We start from the raw sequence: 17,605 nt of genomic DNA, 5'->3' as shown, positions 1-17,605 counted from the left end.
ATAGGTGAAAGGCACCAATAAAGTGTTATGCCGTTGCAGAAAAAGGAAAAAGACCAAGTTGAATGAAGGACGGGAATTGTGTCTGTGCCTAGTGGAAAAACAGATACTGCATGTTCCATTGTGCCTCCTTTCCTCTGTATTTTGCAAAGAGACACTGTTCATTATATGATTGTCAGTCATCCCTTTAATAGGGCATAGCGCGCCAACCTTGCCTACGTGCTATTGTTCACGGTTCACTGAAATGCGCTTCAGCTTCCCCCAGGAAACCCCGAGGTACTTGCACTCCTCCTCCACTGTTCTGTACTCCGCAACGTCCCTGATCTACACACTGACGTCCACAATGGTCATTTGGTGACGTTGGTGAGATTTACCAAAACCAGCGCCTGTAAATGAACGCTGTTTTGATCACTGATAACGACCATTGGGGAGTGTTCAATTTTCCGCTTTTTTGGTTTCGACTTTGAGCATGTTAAGAGTAGGACATATAATAGACCCCTTTGCTAGCTGACAAAACGGCCACATTCCATGAAGATGTCTACCTGGAACTTTTTGTTCTAGAACCGTTCAAAAATGTTAAGAGTATCTACCTACCTAAAAGTGTCCAGCAACCATTGGTCTTGAAAGGGCTTCAATTGTTTCATCTGAGAAGGAGCTTTCCGAAAAATCTGGAGTTCCAAAGCTGTCCCAACTAGGTAATAACTAAGAAATAGCAGATATCATTTTGAATACATGGATTGGCTTAGCATATCTATTTTCAAATATTTTCATAAAATGTAGATTTCTAGATCGATTGAGCTAAATTTACCTAAATTATTGAAGTTATGACACACATTCTTCCTTATTTATCTTTCCATTAATTTTGCAGTGTATTTACTCAGTTGGCCGGAAGAAATTAAATGAAATACTTTTGAACACAGCTGAAAAGTACACAAACATTCATTTCAATTTCAATCGTAAATTAATTTCGGCGAGATTTCGAGAAGGACAAATGGAATTTAAGGAGTAAGTAAATTTTAGGAGTTGATTTGGTGAAGGGAAGCCACACAAAATGCGGAGTCAAAATGAAAACTTTTGCAGAAAGTTCTCTTTAAAACGCGTTTTCATGGGAGTCAGTCAAATAATTACTTTAAGAAAGTTCGCGCTTAGCAATGGGGAATGCGTTTAATTATTTCATAAAATAGTTTTAGCTTCCGACTAAGTTCCAAGGTAAATCAAAACTGCGAGTGAGCAATTAATTAAATATGAAATTAAGTTTATTAGTTATTCACTTTGCACTTTTAAAGGGTTTCTTATTTTAGGGTGAAAGCGCTCGTAAAAGAGAATAATTTTATTATTTCTCTGAAATGGCTGCAAAATTTTCCATGAAAGCTTTGCTGAACTGAACGCTCAACTGATTTGTTTTCAACAATTTGTGAAAAGCATTCAATAGAAAAAAATCTCTTTTGCAGTCCAATTACAAACGAATTGCACAAAGCTACAGCCGACCTTGTAATAGGTTGTGATGGAGCCTATAGTGCAGTAAGGAAGAACATGCTGTCGACTCCTGGCTTTAATTTTAGTCAGAGTTACATACAACATGGTTATTTAGAGTTATGTATACCAGCATTAGATGGACAGGTAATGTACTAAAGCAGTTGAGCAATAATGTCTTGTGTGCACCTACAGAAACTCCTGATTTTCAGTTCGCTATGCCCCACAATTACCTGCATATATGGCCACGTGGCGAATTTATGATGATTGCACTACCTAATCAAGTAAGTATTATAATCTTAATTTTTAGATCGAGATAGTGTTTCCGGTTCACTCTATGGTGGAGTATAGGGTTTCCACATAGTCGCACTGTGTTTCAGTTTCATTGTCATCACACTAAACGCTCTGAAAGTAATAAGTTTACAGCAGTGAGCCACACACAAGATGAACACAAACACCCATGATGACTGAGCTTCGAACCCAGAGTAGAGAGATTGAGGGCTCACGCTCTACCCCCTCAATCGTTGCGCCGTCCGGGAAGGTGACTTTGTAAGGTGGCTGCAGCGGCTTCCGAGGAACGCCCATCCTAATTTTGGGCATACGTACAAAATTTGAGATCCCTGGGCACATCAGCCACGGTTTTTGCCTGGTTGGTGGGTGGTGTCGGCTTCAGCTTTGGCATTGCATCTTTGAGCAGACACAACACTCCGGTAGCGTTGAGTAACGACCTGATGTCGATAACAGGGTCAATGGGGAGTCTCAGGCTCTCCCTGTATACCAGGTCGGCAGGACTTGCGGCAAATCATTCACGATCTGCGACCAAGAAGGGTCGCCTTGGGCCAATATAGCGGCCTTCAGCGTCCTGTGCCACCTTTCGAGCATTCCGTTGAACTACGGGTGTAACTCGTGGCGTTTGAAGCCGAGGAGTTTGGCAAACTCTAAGAAAAGGGGGACTCAAACTGCATTCCCTGTGTTGAATCCATTCTCGCGGAGAGCTTCAGCACAAGACTGTGCGGCAACGTCTTTCAAAAGTATCGCCTGAAGCTAACGCGTGAACTTATCTATGATTGTGAGGCAATACCTGAAACCGTGCCTGTCTCGAAAAGGACCAGTGATGTCGAGGCGGATTGTGTGAAAACGCTTGGCCGACAGAGGGAACACTTCTACTTCTTTTCTCATATGCTTTGTAGTCTTGCGCTGCGATATACTGTCTGGCTTAAGAATTAATGTCCTTGTTCATGGATGCCTAAAAATACTTTGCGGTGACTAACCGATTCGTTGTCCGAATGCTCAGGTGCGCCACATCGTGAACGGCGTGAAATAGTTCCTTTCGGAAATCGGTAGAAAGCAACTGCCTGCCTTCAAGGGAATACTGGAAGCATTTAATTACGAGTTAAGCGACTGATAACTCACGATCGAAAGTGCTGTAGTTTCATTGAGCAGGATTCAGCTGTTCGGAGAAGAAGCTTCACTTTTTGGTGAAGAACAGCACCTACGGTAATGTCTGAGACATTGACGAATACGGCTTGGGGTGTATCTTGCTGAGGGAATGTCGCAAGTGTAGCATTCACCTGTTGCTTGGTGATCTCAAACGCCTGAAGATTCTCTCGGAACCACACAATCAAACGGGAGGCTTTGGTTTTCGGTCCAGACAAGAAGGCGTGAAGGATCTATAGATGTTGGGTGGCCTTAGGCAAGAAACGGGGGTAGAATTTTAACATGCCTAAGGGCCTTATCAGATCTTTAACACTTTTTGGGAGCGGGAAACTCGAAATCGCTTGCACCACAACTGGTTCCGGTTAGATGTCTTCAGGAGTAACCTGGTGGCCGAGGCATCTCACCAGCCATTGCAAGAATTTGCATTTCTCAACGTTGAGAACTAGATAGGCTTGAAGGAGACGTTGAACAATGCACTCGAGGTGTTCTAAATGCTCGGACTCAGAGGAAGAAGACGAGACCAGAACACCATCCAAATATACGAAACAGAAGTTGATCTTTCGCAGCATAGAGTGGATGAATCGCCGAAAGATTTGCGGTGTGCTGCGTTGCACAGTCCAAAAGTCATCCTAAAGAACTCGAGGAGTCCGCAAGGTGGATATATTGTTCTTTTCGGAATGTCTTCGGGAGCTACAGGGATTTGATGACTTGACTAATTCCTAGGTCGAGAAAATACGGCAGTTTGCGATAGAATGCGCAAAATCGGGGATGAGTAAGATGGGACATCGGTTTGGAATCGTCCGAGCATTTAGACGACTTTAGCCGCCACAAGATCTCCATTCGCAATTGGATTGTTAGGTGGGGAAAATCAACAACTGCCTGAAGGTTTGCAAATAACTTGGTTAAGGAGTTCTTCAAACTTTTCACGCGCAGTCGCGAGCTTTTGTGGCGGAAAAGATCGGGGAGTAAGTAGTGTTGATGTGGTACTGAACATCAGGCTTAACGGGCTCAGATAGACTACGCTCGGTAGTGAAATTGCTGTATTTTTGATGAAGTGTGCGAATGCAACGTCTTCAAAAACGACAGAAAGAGTGCTCGTTGAGCAGGATGGGATTTTTGTTGCTAACCTAAGGGAAGTTGTGCGCCAATGAGGACCTGTTATGCATATCCCCTAGGAATCCATAGTGGCAGAGGAAACCTGCGCCAAGATGCTGTTGTTCACGATAATGAAGCGCTAAGGAAACGCTCGTTGAAGTCCTAGACTCAACTCTACTTGCCATACATGCGGATCGACGAAGAATTTGCGGTCGCATGTTTCAACGACTTTGGTATTAAATTATGATGCCGGGATACGGAAAGAACCGAAACTTCAGCGCCTGTATCGGCGGCTCAAGAGGTCGTAGGTTGTAAAGCGATGTGGTGCTGCATTTCGGGTAGCAGTCGCCAGAACTCCCGGCAGGTCTGGTTTTTTGGGTGAGAAATTGCCGGAGCGGGTACATTTTTCTGTTTTTTTCAGCGAACATACAATCGCACCAACATGTCTCGGTACTTGTCGAAGGTCCCGAAGACCTACTATCCGATCGGCCATTTCGGGAGGCGGCTCTAGACCTTAATCTAATCGTACTTCCCAAACGGAAAGCAACGACCTCCTCTGCCAACTCATAGATGGTGGCTGTTAATGCTTCCAACATCTGCTGTAGCTGAGCTACCTGGCTTGAGCTGTCGCGAGACACCTCGCCAACCATGGGTCGCAAGTGGGCCGCATGAATTTCATCTGCGGTGGCGGCCAACGCGTTCAGAGATCCTGAATACGCACATGCCAGGATGAACTATGTGCTCTCCGGACGCCTCTGCAGCCACAAAGACTATTCCAGCTCGGTGCCGACTTTGTTACCACCTTCCTTTCATATAGCAGTTGGCTTGGCGCAGGGTCATCTAGCGTTAGCTCTGTCAGTAAATTGACAATTAAGTCAGTTAAGTTTGGCCGTCTCATCTACTGACAGCAATCCTCGGGAACGTCGGAGACAAATTCAATTCATTCTTTAAATTTGGACCAACATTTTTCAATTTGAAACTTCGTCTGTCGAAAAAAGAAGTCTATCTTGCAAATAGGATGAATCATTTCTCCTGTTTTAACGCCTGCTACACATTTTATTTGCTCTGAAGACAGTCCAGGTTCCTTATCTCAATAGTTTAAGTAGGTTAGGGGCTTGATATCACAACTTGCACGGTCAAAGTGACCTAGCCAAAGACGGAGGGAAAGGTGTAGCGGGGTTTTTGGCATGGAATAGAAACTTTATTGAAATAAAGGAATAACGGGTAGACCGCGTAATCTTCCTGGCATCATAAATATGGTAATGTGTAGATAATCCAGATGCAAGAGATGCGGAAATGTCGATGGTAGGTAGGAAAATGGTTTTAACGCTAGTAGAACTCACATCGGATGCAATAGGACCATTTTCAACGCGGTTGTTAGTTACCTGTCTCTCGAAGAAGACAGAGGACGTCATTCACATGCTTGGTCAGCGAACCCAATTATTGACCTCATTGAGTATCATGAAGGTTAAATCTACAAATATAGAGAGTTGCTTAGTGTCCGAACTGGGGCAAAAGAATCTGAAGGAACCCAGGAACAGCTGCCATGTGGTGCTCTACTTTTCCCTGGTAAAATGGAATTTCAATCATATCTGGAAACTGTGTAGCATTATTTGTGGAGTAAAGAACGAGAACGATATTTGACTTAACCAAATTAGACCGAACTATAACCTCTTCAATGTAGTTTTGCACAATGCATCTGAGCTTGGAGGACATTGGGGCATAAACCTTGAGGCTTGAACTGGTAAAGGGATTGCAGGGTGAATCTTACCCGTTAGAAACTTCTGCTAAACGTTCAATGGAACAAGCAAAAGAAAGGCGAGATGGAGCCGTAACCAAAATTGGCTGCATACCAGTTTGAGGAATCAGATCCCTGATGACCAGACACTGAAATCCGGAGAAGCAGACACTGCGAAAATAAAAACCGATTTATGCGAAAAGACGATCCTTTTGCAAATCAGGACATGGGAGCTACTGCACCAATAAACGCCTCAGTCCTCAAACAAGGACAGTGTCTTTGATGGTAAAATGCAAAGGACCATGCCATACGTCTCCTTCTTTAGGGAAATACTTTGTTAGCATGTCTTGCAGACTTGCTGGGGACACAAACCTAGATATCTCTTGGCAGAAGATTAGTATGGTCTTCATACCTGTGAAGGATGACTGTTCAAACCCAAAATCTCCCGACAAATTGGCTTAGCATAATTTTCGATGAAGTATCTGGCCAGACTGGTTGAGTGTCACATTTGCCAGAAAGTGCTAAGGTCGTACACGTGGGGTGAAAATCAGAAGCGCAGAAAGTCCTGTGTGTCTGCTCTTCATTTCTTGGCTTCCAAGATAGAGGACGCTAGGTGAAAGGTTAGTACACGAAGGGGGTGTTCGTGGACATTGAAGACTGTTTCAAGTGTGCTTTTTCAAAAACGCTTAAAAGTGGTGTATCGCAATCTGTAGCGATAGCCAAACAATTTCGGAGGCTTTGAGCCTCTTGATTAGCTCAAAGATTACTCAGGAATACAGACCTTACGTTCAAACTTTGTATCTAGATGAACTACTCTTGCTACTCAATTACTATAGTGTAGAGGGAAACGAAATCTTGGATGCTCGCCATATGATAACTTGTTAGTTTAAGTATGAAAGCAGGTGCCCCCAAGTGGTGTTATGCTTAGCTTCCTACTTTATAATTATAATCCTTATTTAGTGATTTCATTGCATTGTATCTATACTTCGATAACAATTACGTTTTGACAGGATAAAACCTGGACTGTTACACTTTTCATGCCATTCAAAAAGTTCGAGGATTTAAAAAGTGCCTGTGACTTGGTACAATTTTTTGATGAAAATTTTCCAGACGCTATACCACTAATAGGGGAAAAACGCTTAATATCGGATTTCTTTAGCTTGAAGCCTCAGCACTTAATATCAATAAAGGTACATTTCTTAAAATTATTGTAGTAATCCAACAGAATCATTCACACATTTTCATTATTACAGTGTTACCCGTATCACATTTCTTCGAAAGTTCTATTGCTCGGAGATGCTGCTCATGCGATGGTACCATTTTACGGTCAAGGAATGAATGCAGGATTTGAAGATTGCACTATCTTGAGCAGAATCCTAGATAATCCAAATGTACAAATTGCAGATGTTTTAAAATCATTTTCCGAATGCCGCCATCAAGATGCTCATGCTATTTGTGATTTGGCCATGTATAATTACATTGAGGTAATTTTGTAATATAAATTATGCTGTCAAAAATATTTGATTTTAAGTAAAATTCCTATAAAGTCTCAGGAGCTTCGATAGTTAGCATTTATCATGTTCAGCATATGATCTGAAAGGCTTAACCACGCTTATACATACATTAGTTCTTTTAATACAATTTTTTGATTCAGATTTAGTAGGGGATTCATAATTTCCCTTTGATTACCGCTGATAGGCCGGCAAACAGATGGCTGCATTCTGTTTTCCTGAATCGGCTCGTTTTCGAAGTGCTACTCGACTTGTCTCTATGTCAAAGACGTAGGATCACATCTCATCACCAGTAACTGTGCTTTCATCAATATTGAGACATTATTCGCTTCCCAAATCATGTCCTTAGCAATCGTCTTTAGATATTGTTTTTACGCGAAATTCAGGTATGCCAGAGCGACAACGGATGTGACACGTCTCATAACACAATTTTTCCATCACAATGTGCTGAGCTATCATAACCCTCGATGTGAGCAATGGTTTCAACTCTGCGCAATGGTAGTATGTTATAAAATCCCTAAGCCAGCTAAATATGCTGATATGTATATTTTGCTGATTAACTGTGACTATTTTGTGGATAGAAGGCTTCTCTATGACACCGACGCCTCAAGTGCCTCAAAAATCGGTGCTGGGCATATCACTCCTGATATATGACATCTGCTACGCATTAAACTCCCGCGGTAAGTTACCATAATTGGCTATGCTGATGACATAATAATTGTGATAATAGGCAATCATCTCGAGGATGTTGTCTAGACTTGTGAGACAGCGGTCAGGCCCATCAAGAAATGGCTGCTATACATAGGCTAGAGTTAGCGGAATACAAGATTGAGCTAGTGCTAGTGAGCACTTGCAAGTTGAAAGAAGTTTTAAGATTTCGTGCGGTACGTGTTATCCTGGATCATCGATTATCCTTCCAGAAACATTTCACCCACGCAATCGAGAAAGCAGGGAAAGTTTTAACTGCGCTGAGTAGCATAATGTCTAATATTGGAGGGCCCAAATCACCGCGAAGACTGTTATTAGCCAGAGTGTGCTCATCCATGCTGCCGGACGAACCACCACGAAGGCGCTTAAAGTTAAGGCTATGCGCGAGAGAGGAGGAAATCATCCACAATAACTTAGCAGAGGCGGGAATTCAGCTGGTGCAACCAATCGAATATTTAGGAGTACATTTCGGCTCCAAGCTAACGTAGAAGCACCATATCTAGGAACAATACAGGAAATCTTCCAATCTGTTTTGGTGCTGTAGGACTGTGATAGGTGAGACCTGGGGACTTTCACCAAAACCAATTCAGTAGATGTATACATCCAAAGTAAAACCCATTTTGAGGTATGCATGCATCGTCTAGTGACCGAGACTGAACTATGCTAACCGCAGGAAGCAGCTAATGCATATTTAAAAGCCTGGTTGCCTTTGTATTACTGAAGAAATGAATATAATACCCACCTCGGTACTCGAAGATAACTCGGTGAGGTTTTCTTCGACGAAAAGTCTGCGCATTCTCTGCTTCTGGAAAATGTTCTCAGATTCGCGAAAGTCTGCGGACGCCGCGGGAGGCTGTTGAATAGTACAATGGGCAGAACAAAAGGCCCAATGCTTGGAGCTGTGGTTCTCTCGCCTAAACTAAACTAACTAATTCTCCTAACTGAACAGTAAAACATTTTCAAAGAAACATGTGCAACAACAGGCTCTTCCAATGTCAATTTAATTTTTGCGACGAAGACGGAAATTCAAACCGAACTCTCTTCTTGCCGTTGTAGCGCAATCTGATCTTGCACCGTGCATAGAAATAACTCGTCTCCGAACTCTTTTGTATAGTATACTGGCGACCTTAACGTGGACCTGTGGGAGCCGCTGCAAATGTTTTTAAGCGAAAGGAACATCGATACGCGCTCCTTTCCATCTAGTTTTGGAAGTGTGCCAGAAGCACGGACAAGTATTAGGCTGTCATTTTGTGCTCAGAATGCTGCGTCAGTGAATCAAATGGCGAAGGAAATCATTGAGATTAAACGGTATTAGCGTGCGGAGAGCATGAGAGAACCATTGTACACCATTTCATTCACCTGGTATTTCCTGGTATTTCAACGAACGAGGCTATTAAACGATAGAGAGACGAACGTCCAAAGGTCCCAGCACATTGAAAGCAACGACCAGATGTTAACTGACAATGAGGCGAAGAGGGGTCAGGCCATCTTCGAAGAAACGTTGCGCTACCATCTTTCATCTTTCTAGAAAACGAACCTCTGGCCGTAGTTATTTAATGCGGATGCATCATCCTTGCGATGAATTTGATTGTGAAAAGCTGAAAGCTTTTTAGATTTTTGTAGATATTTACCGCCTGGTCATCGCTGGCATACTATTGAAGCATATGACCTTTCACAAGGTCAGTTGGATTTTGATAGACTGGCAACGAACTTCTTCTATTCCATTTCATCCATTATATCCCTTCGGAACTTCTCCGTTCAACCCCGATGTACCATGCATCTGGTCTAGATTGACTTTATCTTAGATTACCTTGGTAGAATCAACGTTAAGGGCTTATTACCACTTTCACCATATAATTTTATCAAAAAATTTGTTTTATTATTTAAGATGCGAGATCTAGTAAGAACGAGAAAATTCCGCATTCGAAAAGCGCTGGACGAATTCCTTCATAAATTGATGCCTTTGAAATGGATTCCGCTCTACAATTCTGTTACATTCACGACGATGCCCTACAGGAAGTGCTTAGAAAATAGAAATTGGCAGGATAAGGTAAGAGTTTTTCAAAACGTATCTTTATGTATAATTTCCTATTGCGTACTATATGGCGTTATAAGAACTTTTTTAGAAATGATCATCATTGAAACCCTGAAGAAATTAAAGACAAGTCGGGAAACCGGAAGCTTGACGCTTCAGGTATAAAAGGTTTTGTGTTTCCCTATGTGAGGAGCATAACGTAGTTCTCCATTGACTTATAGCATTGACCCGAGATATTGAAATCGTTCAGTTCTGGGCAGGTTACTGCCATTGCTAGAACTGAGCGATTTAAATATCTCCAAGGGCAGGTTACCGACATTGCCAAAACTCAGCGATTTAAATATCTCGAGGGGCAGGTTACTGCCATTGCCAGAACTCAGCGATTTAAATATCTGGAGTCAATGCTATCTGCCAATGGAGAACTGCGTAATGAAATTATTTCACAGATTAACGCAACCTGGATGAAGTGGCATTCCCCAACTGGTGTTCTTTGTGATCGACTTATCAGCACACGTCCCAAATCTAAAATTTACTGCAATGTCGTCCGTCTGCCGCTCTCTATAGTTCTGAGTATTGGCCGACTATAAAGGTCAATGAACAGCGTCTTGCGGTAATGGGGACGAAGATATTGCATTGCACTGGTGGCGTGACTCGTTTTGATTACGTCTGAAATGAGAATACCCGCGATCGAACGGGTTTGCACCGATCGTGGAAAAACTGCAAGAGAGGCGTTTTCGATGGTGTGGTCACGTAATTCACACTAACGAGAATTCAACAACCAGTATTGGTCACAACATCGAAAGCAATGGTAAGCAACCACAAAGCCGGCCAAAACAATGGTGGCTTCATATGCTGGATGGGGATTTAAAGGTCTCAAGATTAGGCATTTGATAAAATAAAATGACGAAACCGATCACCACAGGCCGACCCCGCTTGTGAACTGATGGCTGAACAAAAAGAAAAAGATGTGAGGAGCGACGAGTGCATGGCAGCTCCGTGTAATATAGCTAAAAATTCCATTGCCCTCTATTTTCTAGAAAGCGATTTAAATAAATCATTTGATGGAAAGTCCTGTGTTGATAATGGTCAACCTCATGCCTCACACCCTGACTTTAATATTATTAGCAAATGCCAACAATTTAACCAACATCAAATATAAACAAGTCGGAATACCGGAAGCTCGCACTTCGGGTATAAAGGTTTTGTGTTCATCTTATGTAAGAAAATTCAACGCACATTTTTCTGTCCGTATATAGTTACAAATCCAACATAATCCTTCATATTTTTCCAAACTACGAGACATACGTACATATTACAGCTATAGATACATATTACGCTCACCCTAAACAAACAAACTGCCTATTTCCGAATAGTGTACACATATATGCACGTATATAAATTGATCGTACCCATATTTCCGATTTACTTCTTATATCTATCTGAATTAAGCACTACCCGCAAAGTTCATTAGCACGCATATACTATATACCTATATACACACATGTCTGGTTTGAGTAATTGATATTCATATACAAATGACTAAAAAACTAAAACAAAATAATTCTTTTCGACCCCATTCATAAGAACTCATTTCGTTGTGATATTGACGAATTAATATGTGATGATGACGTCATGCAGGTTGTAGAGTGCACAAAATTCACAAAAAAATGTAAAGTTTCACCCCCTATAACTTTGTTAATAATAGTTGGATTTTCTTCAAACTTGACCAGCTTGTGCATTATGTTGTTCTTTATACGCAATTTTGTAATTCTGGGATGAATATAAGGGGGGTGCCGGGTGAATTTCTCAAATGGGGAAATATACTATTATTAACTTTATTTGTGCAGATATCGGAACCGGATATATTTTGAGGCCTAGATTTCGTAGAGATACACCACTGTGATTTTTTTCAGATTTTTCGGTTGGATAGGTTCTGAGAACGAGACATGTTACACTTTTTGGGGGTCATATTTTGAGCCCTCACTCCCCTACGTTTCACCCAATATCAAATACTGAACCAGTTTCGAAAAGTACTAATTGAGACCTTTCATTTGATATCCCACATGGCTACATTCCGTGAAAAAAAAATTTGCACCCTCCATTCACATGTATGGGGAGCCCCCCCTTAAACTTAACACAAGATGGCGCCACTTACTGCATGTAAAGGGAACACCAGATTACATACTTCCACCAATTTTCGTGACAAACGGTCCAGCCATTTCCGAATAAATCGGGTGTGACAGACAGACAGACAGACGGACAGACGGACAGACAGACACCGTCTCGATTCTAATAAGGTTTTGTTTCACACAAAACCTTAAAAAGGGCTAGGGAGAATTAGATTCTTCTTGAATGGAATTTTAATATTTCACGCGAATGTCAATTATTCCGGGTAATTATGACGTCAGCATCTGATTTGCATGGCTTTGGAAGCGGTAAATTCGCGCGAAATTGCTAAGTTTGAACTGCTATAACTTTGGCGTTAATTGCCTGATTTCCATGAAATTTAGCACATATATACGAAATATTGTTCCCTATGCCGGTACAAAATTCAGAAGTGCTAGGATGAAATTAAGGGGGGCTTTTCAGTAAATTTGTAAAAAGTAGTAATATACTATTAGTAAGTTTATTTGAACAGATATCGGAATGGAACATATTTTGAGGCCTAGATTTCATCTAGGCGCACCACCCTGATTTTTTTCGGATTTTAGGGTTGGGTAGTTTCCGAAAATGAGTCCTGTCTCACCTCAAATGCGTATATTTTGACTCCTTACTCACGCACTTTGCAATTTATGCCAAAACTAATGTCAGTTTCGGACAGTACAAATCGAGACCTTTCATTTGATACCCTACACAACTATATCCGGTGAAAAAAATTTTTGAATCCCCCCTTTGCATGTAAACTTCACCTAAATTTATGCCACTCGCTGTATGCGTGGGATTTCATAGTTCCCATCTGTCCACCAAATTTCGTTCGGATCGGTTTAGCCGTTTTGGAGAAAAATGCGTGTGACAGACAGACAGACAGACAGACAGACATTGAATCGATTTTAATAAGGTTTTGTTTTACACAAAACCTTAAAAAAAGAAAGAACAAGAAATCAAAATAGAAATAAGGGAGGGGGTTACGTTGAAAACAGACGCAATTGCTCGGTCTGGATGAAGGTAGACTGTACATCTCGGGTTTGTTCTTCCCATAATATCAACATTTTCAGCGTAGGCCAGTAGTTGGGTGGAGTTGAAGAGGATGTTGCCTTTCGCATTTACTTTTGCATCAAGACTCACTTTCTCCAGGGCCAGGTTAAACAGGACGCATGATAGGGAATCCCCTTGTCTTAGACCGTTGTTGATATCGAATGGGTTTGAGAGTGATCTTGCTGTTTTTATCCGGTCAGACATTGGTCAGAGACAGCCTAGTCAGTCTTACTGATTTGGTTGGGATACCGAATTATCTTATTTCGTGTTGCTGTCATAAGCAGCCTTCAGTTCGATGAAAAAATAGTGTAACGTCTGGCCATATTCCAACAGTTTTTCGATTGTTTCCCGCACAGGGAAAATGTGCGCTGATTTGCCTAGAGTGAAGCCTCTTTGGTATGGGCCAACGATGATCTGGGCGTGTGGGGCTATCCGACCTAGCAAGATAGCGGAGAATATCTTAAAGATGGCACTAAGCAACGTGATACCTGTTTCTTCTCTGCTTGGTGGTGGCAGCATTTCTCCGTCGTCTTCAGTTAGCGCGACCTATAACTCGCCGATATTTTGGTTGTTGAGCAGTTCATCAAAATACTCAACCCATCGCTCCAATATACCCATTCTGTGGGAAATCAGATTTCCCTCTTTGTCTCGGCAGGATGAACATCGAGGTGTATAAGACTTCATCCTGCTGACTTGTTGGTAAAACTTGTGCACCTGGTGCGGTTGCTCCCTGTACTTTTCGAATTCACAGACCTGTTGGTTCTTCCAGGCTTCCTTCTTTCGTCTATGAAGTCGCTTCTCTGCTCGACGGAGTTCCTGATGAGTCTCTGCGCGTGAGCCCGTTCTTTGAGAATGCAACATTACCCGGTATGCGGCATTCTTCCGTTCCGCTGCTAGCTTACATTCATCGTCAAACCAGCCGTTCCGACTCCTTTTGCGGCTGGGGCCAAGTATGTTTGTGGCCGTGTCAATAATAACGTTCTTCAGGTGGTTGTGAAGATCATTTGTTGATGCTTCATCTCTAGGACATCTGTTAGCTGCGGTTATTGTAATACAAAATAGTTGGGAGCATGTTTGGGGTGTAACTAGGTTTCCCTCATATCGTTGAAAACTTGATGTGCCTCATTGTTGATTTCTCTTAAAATTGCCGTATTCAAAGGTGCAACAGTTCCTATGTCCTCATCCACAAAGGATCTCATCTCTTCCCGTAGAGCATTCTTCTGTTTTCCATTCAACACCTTCTCTAATTTTCGATGTCCGGTAAGCGTAGATTCGATTCCATAATCAGACATCAAGTCAGTTCCATTCCCTTCTCTAGCTTCCTTTTTTCCCGCTTGTTCCGTTGAAGGTGTGGGAAAAGTTACTAACATGCTGGATTTACTATGTAGTCCTTCTCCAGTGTGAGCCGCCATGCGAGGTTGTCGTCATAGTATGCAGTTACCGATTCGTTACGTGATCTGGAAAAGCGCTGCTGGTTTCTCGCGTGCGTTGCATTCTGAACACTTTGGGAATGACTTTCGCCATATCGCCGTAGGCAACCGTATTCGACAGAAAGTTTCTGCTTTAGTGTGTCCAGAAGTTCAACTATCCATGTATTACTGGGAATAACATAGTTCCGGTAAACCCTCTGCAGTTTATTTTCCACTCGCCTACTGGATTGCCAGTGCAGATTTGGGTCAGTCTAGCAATGTCCTGTCAGAATGGAACCTGCCAACATTCTAGACGAGTTCGGACGGACACTCAAACCAATAACGCGACAGCGAGTTATCTGATCGTGCAATCTGACAGCCGTAGCTGCATCATAATACATAACCGATTGGTCTGGTATAGTCTATGCAAAGGATTCGTTTCCTAGAATTCTGTACAGACTCTTTAAAGTTGTCACCTCCCCAAATTTAGCCGGACAGTGAAAAAGAGGAATCGTTGCCTGCAGTGCGGCGTGGTTTTGCTGATGCCACCACCTCTGCTCACATCGGTTTTTGGTCGCCAGTTTTCGCGATGACCTCAAGTCGAACACTTTTCATGATGACACAGTCACGTGCGTGTATTGTGTGACGCGCGAGAGGAATCTCTGGTGAAAAAGGGGCACTAAGATGTCGTACCTACGCCTACCGTTATTTCGTAGTAGGAGTGGATGATAAAGAGGTTCATTTCTTCAGTCCACATCATCCGCTGCTTACGCGAAACTGCTGAAGTGGTCACCACAGATTATGATGAAGCAGCCGCAGGGGCGGAGCTATGCTCCTGGTCATCATAGCGCCTAGATGCCGAATCCCTCCCCCTCCAAATTAACGGTTCCTTGCCTTCCATTACGAGAGCCCGACCCAGTCACCAAGTTAAACGACTTCCGACGGTTATCCGACCTTACATTTCTCCCTCTGTTCATTTAATGAATTTCCATTTTATACTTAACTGACAGGTGTTGTGATAGTTTCCTCAGTCAGTACTCTGCAAGGCTACAAAGTGCCCGCACTTTCCTCCCCTATCTCTTGAGACGCTACGGTGGCCTACAACCATTCAGATTGAAGCTACCTACTCCTCCTCCTTTCACAACCGCGTATGGCATGACTACTAGGGAAAAAATTTAAAAGACCATCCGGATCTTTGGCTTATGCTTCATATGAACACTCGGACAAGCGAAACAAGTAAGCGAAATAAAACTAAGATGTATGGGTATATTCATAAGATACGTATCTAGTTGAGGAAAAAGATAAGCGGGACATTCGATAAAAAAAGAAACTTTCCCAGTTAAGAGCAGACATCAATGGCACTGACTTCCAAAATCTTATGGGTGACTAGCCATGGTTATTGTATAGAGTAGACAAGTATCAGTGGAGATATGTCCAGGATAAATTAGAAAAATGTAACAGTGCTCAATCATGGAATTATTATATGGAATTTTGAAATAATAATTGATTATTTTTTTGCTTTATATTTTTCTGCTACTAAGCATTCAGATACAATCGAATTTTCTCATATTAATGACAGCAATTTCTTTATTTCCAGGTGTTGACACGAACATTTGCAACAATTCTGACCTTCACAGGTTGCTTTGTAATTGTGTATTTGTATAATATATTTTTCGCTTTAGGCAATCGAAACTGAAGCTTTATTTTGAATGCGTTCCATAATTTATTAGTATTACATAAAATTTATTTAATTTCCAAGATCTTTTCAGGAGTTTGTATCCATCTTTCATTGAATGATATTACTATTATGTTTAATGACAATTGTTTTGTAATCTATGCTTTAAAAGTCTAATTATTGTTCATTGAGTTCCATAAATTGCATTTCATCACTGAAAACTATTCTTTTTTTCTATAATTTTCCAAAATTTTTTAAAATAATCAATTTTTATTTTTAAATGGGTTTTTAGGGGAGCACAGACCAACCTTTCATCTATTTTCTGTGAATTTTTCTGTAGTATAATTTATCGCTGAATAAATTTTTTAATTAATTCATAAGTTGTGCATGAGAGAAGGATTTCATATCTTCTCGTGTGTCTCAACCAATGGCTTTAGTTTGTTTCCACTTCTTGTGTATATACTTCCTTAGTGGAGGTTGCGTTATTTCGAATGCAAAGGCTAAGATACCTGAAAACATTCCAATCAAATAAAGCTGAAAAATAGGTAGAAGATGACTAAAATTAATTTTTGAATCTGTTGTAACCCGAAACATTTCCAAAAGATCGCGCTCAGATGCGGCAGTTGGCTCAACTGAAATAACATTAAATCCGTTTTAACTATAATAATAATATCATGAAATATTAGATGTACATACATATTTGATTCACTTGTTCATTCGCTGCTATTTTTGGGAAAGCCTCATATATGGCATCATTGTATCTATCGACGGCTTCTGTATTATCTAAACCTCGAAAATCATTAAAAAGGATGACTTGTCGTCGGACTGAATATTGAGTAGTTCTGCGATCAATATACTCATTTTCTTTGAAGGTCCAGAAGCCATTATCCCTACGTTTGAAGAGGATGTGTTACTATAGTTTTCACTTCACTTACTTGATTAGTGGAATTACCATGACTTTTCAACCATATCGTTAACCCATGGTGACAGAAAATGTCCTCTGGTCATCACCACTTGAACCCAATATCTACATGCAAAATAGAGGAAATTAAACAGATTTTTCTACTCTTTTAAGAAGGTAATTATACTACTATACTTATTTGTATGCTTTGTATCTTTCTCATTTATATCAGGTTGGGGGAAAAGTAATGTCGTATTTTGTCAATAGATGGCGACACTTAAATATATCTTGTGTTCTACTTATCGCATCTAATCATACTATACGGCGATTTGAAGACGACAATCTGGGCTACAGGTGTCTCATTGACAGTTTTATGATCGTACGTTTCAGTCAATCGTTTATAGCGCGTCAAAGATGGAGTCCACCAAGCA

At 41.4% G+C, this 17,605-nt stretch overlaps 1 protein-coding gene across 1 annotated transcript in view; it reads left to right on the top strand.

The window, feature by feature from the left end:
• LOC119660006 (kynurenine 3-monooxygenase) overlaps window positions 1-16,737 on the top strand; it is a 36,948-nt gene extending 20,211 nt beyond the window's left edge. Inside the window, exons 4-10 of the mRNA XM_038068387.1 lie at window positions 866-1,002; window positions 1,449-1,617; window positions 1,683-1,754; window positions 6,751-6,930; window positions 6,994-7,224; window positions 9,848-10,009; window positions 16,196-16,737. Coding sequence (XP_037924315.1) covers window positions 866-1,002; window positions 1,449-1,617; window positions 1,683-1,754; window positions 6,751-6,930; window positions 6,994-7,224; window positions 9,848-10,009; window positions 16,196-16,294 — 1,050 coding nt within the window. The 3' untranslated portion in view covers window positions 16,295-16,737. The remainder of the gene's footprint in view (window positions 1-865; window positions 1,003-1,448; window positions 1,618-1,682; window positions 1,755-6,750; window positions 6,931-6,993; window positions 7,225-9,847; window positions 10,010-16,195) is intronic.
• The last annotated feature ends 868 nt before the right edge of the window (window positions 16,738-17,605 follow it).

Source organism: Hermetia illucens, chromosome 1 (assembly GCF_905115235.1).
Source record: "Hermetia illucens chromosome 1, iHerIll2.2.curated.20191125, whole genome shotgun sequence".
NCBI classification, from domain to species: Eukaryota; Metazoa; Arthropoda; class Insecta; order Diptera; family Stratiomyidae; genus Hermetia; species Hermetia illucens.
The sequence above is the reverse complement of the archived record's forward strand: the minus strand, read 5'-3'. Positions and strand labels throughout refer to the sequence as shown.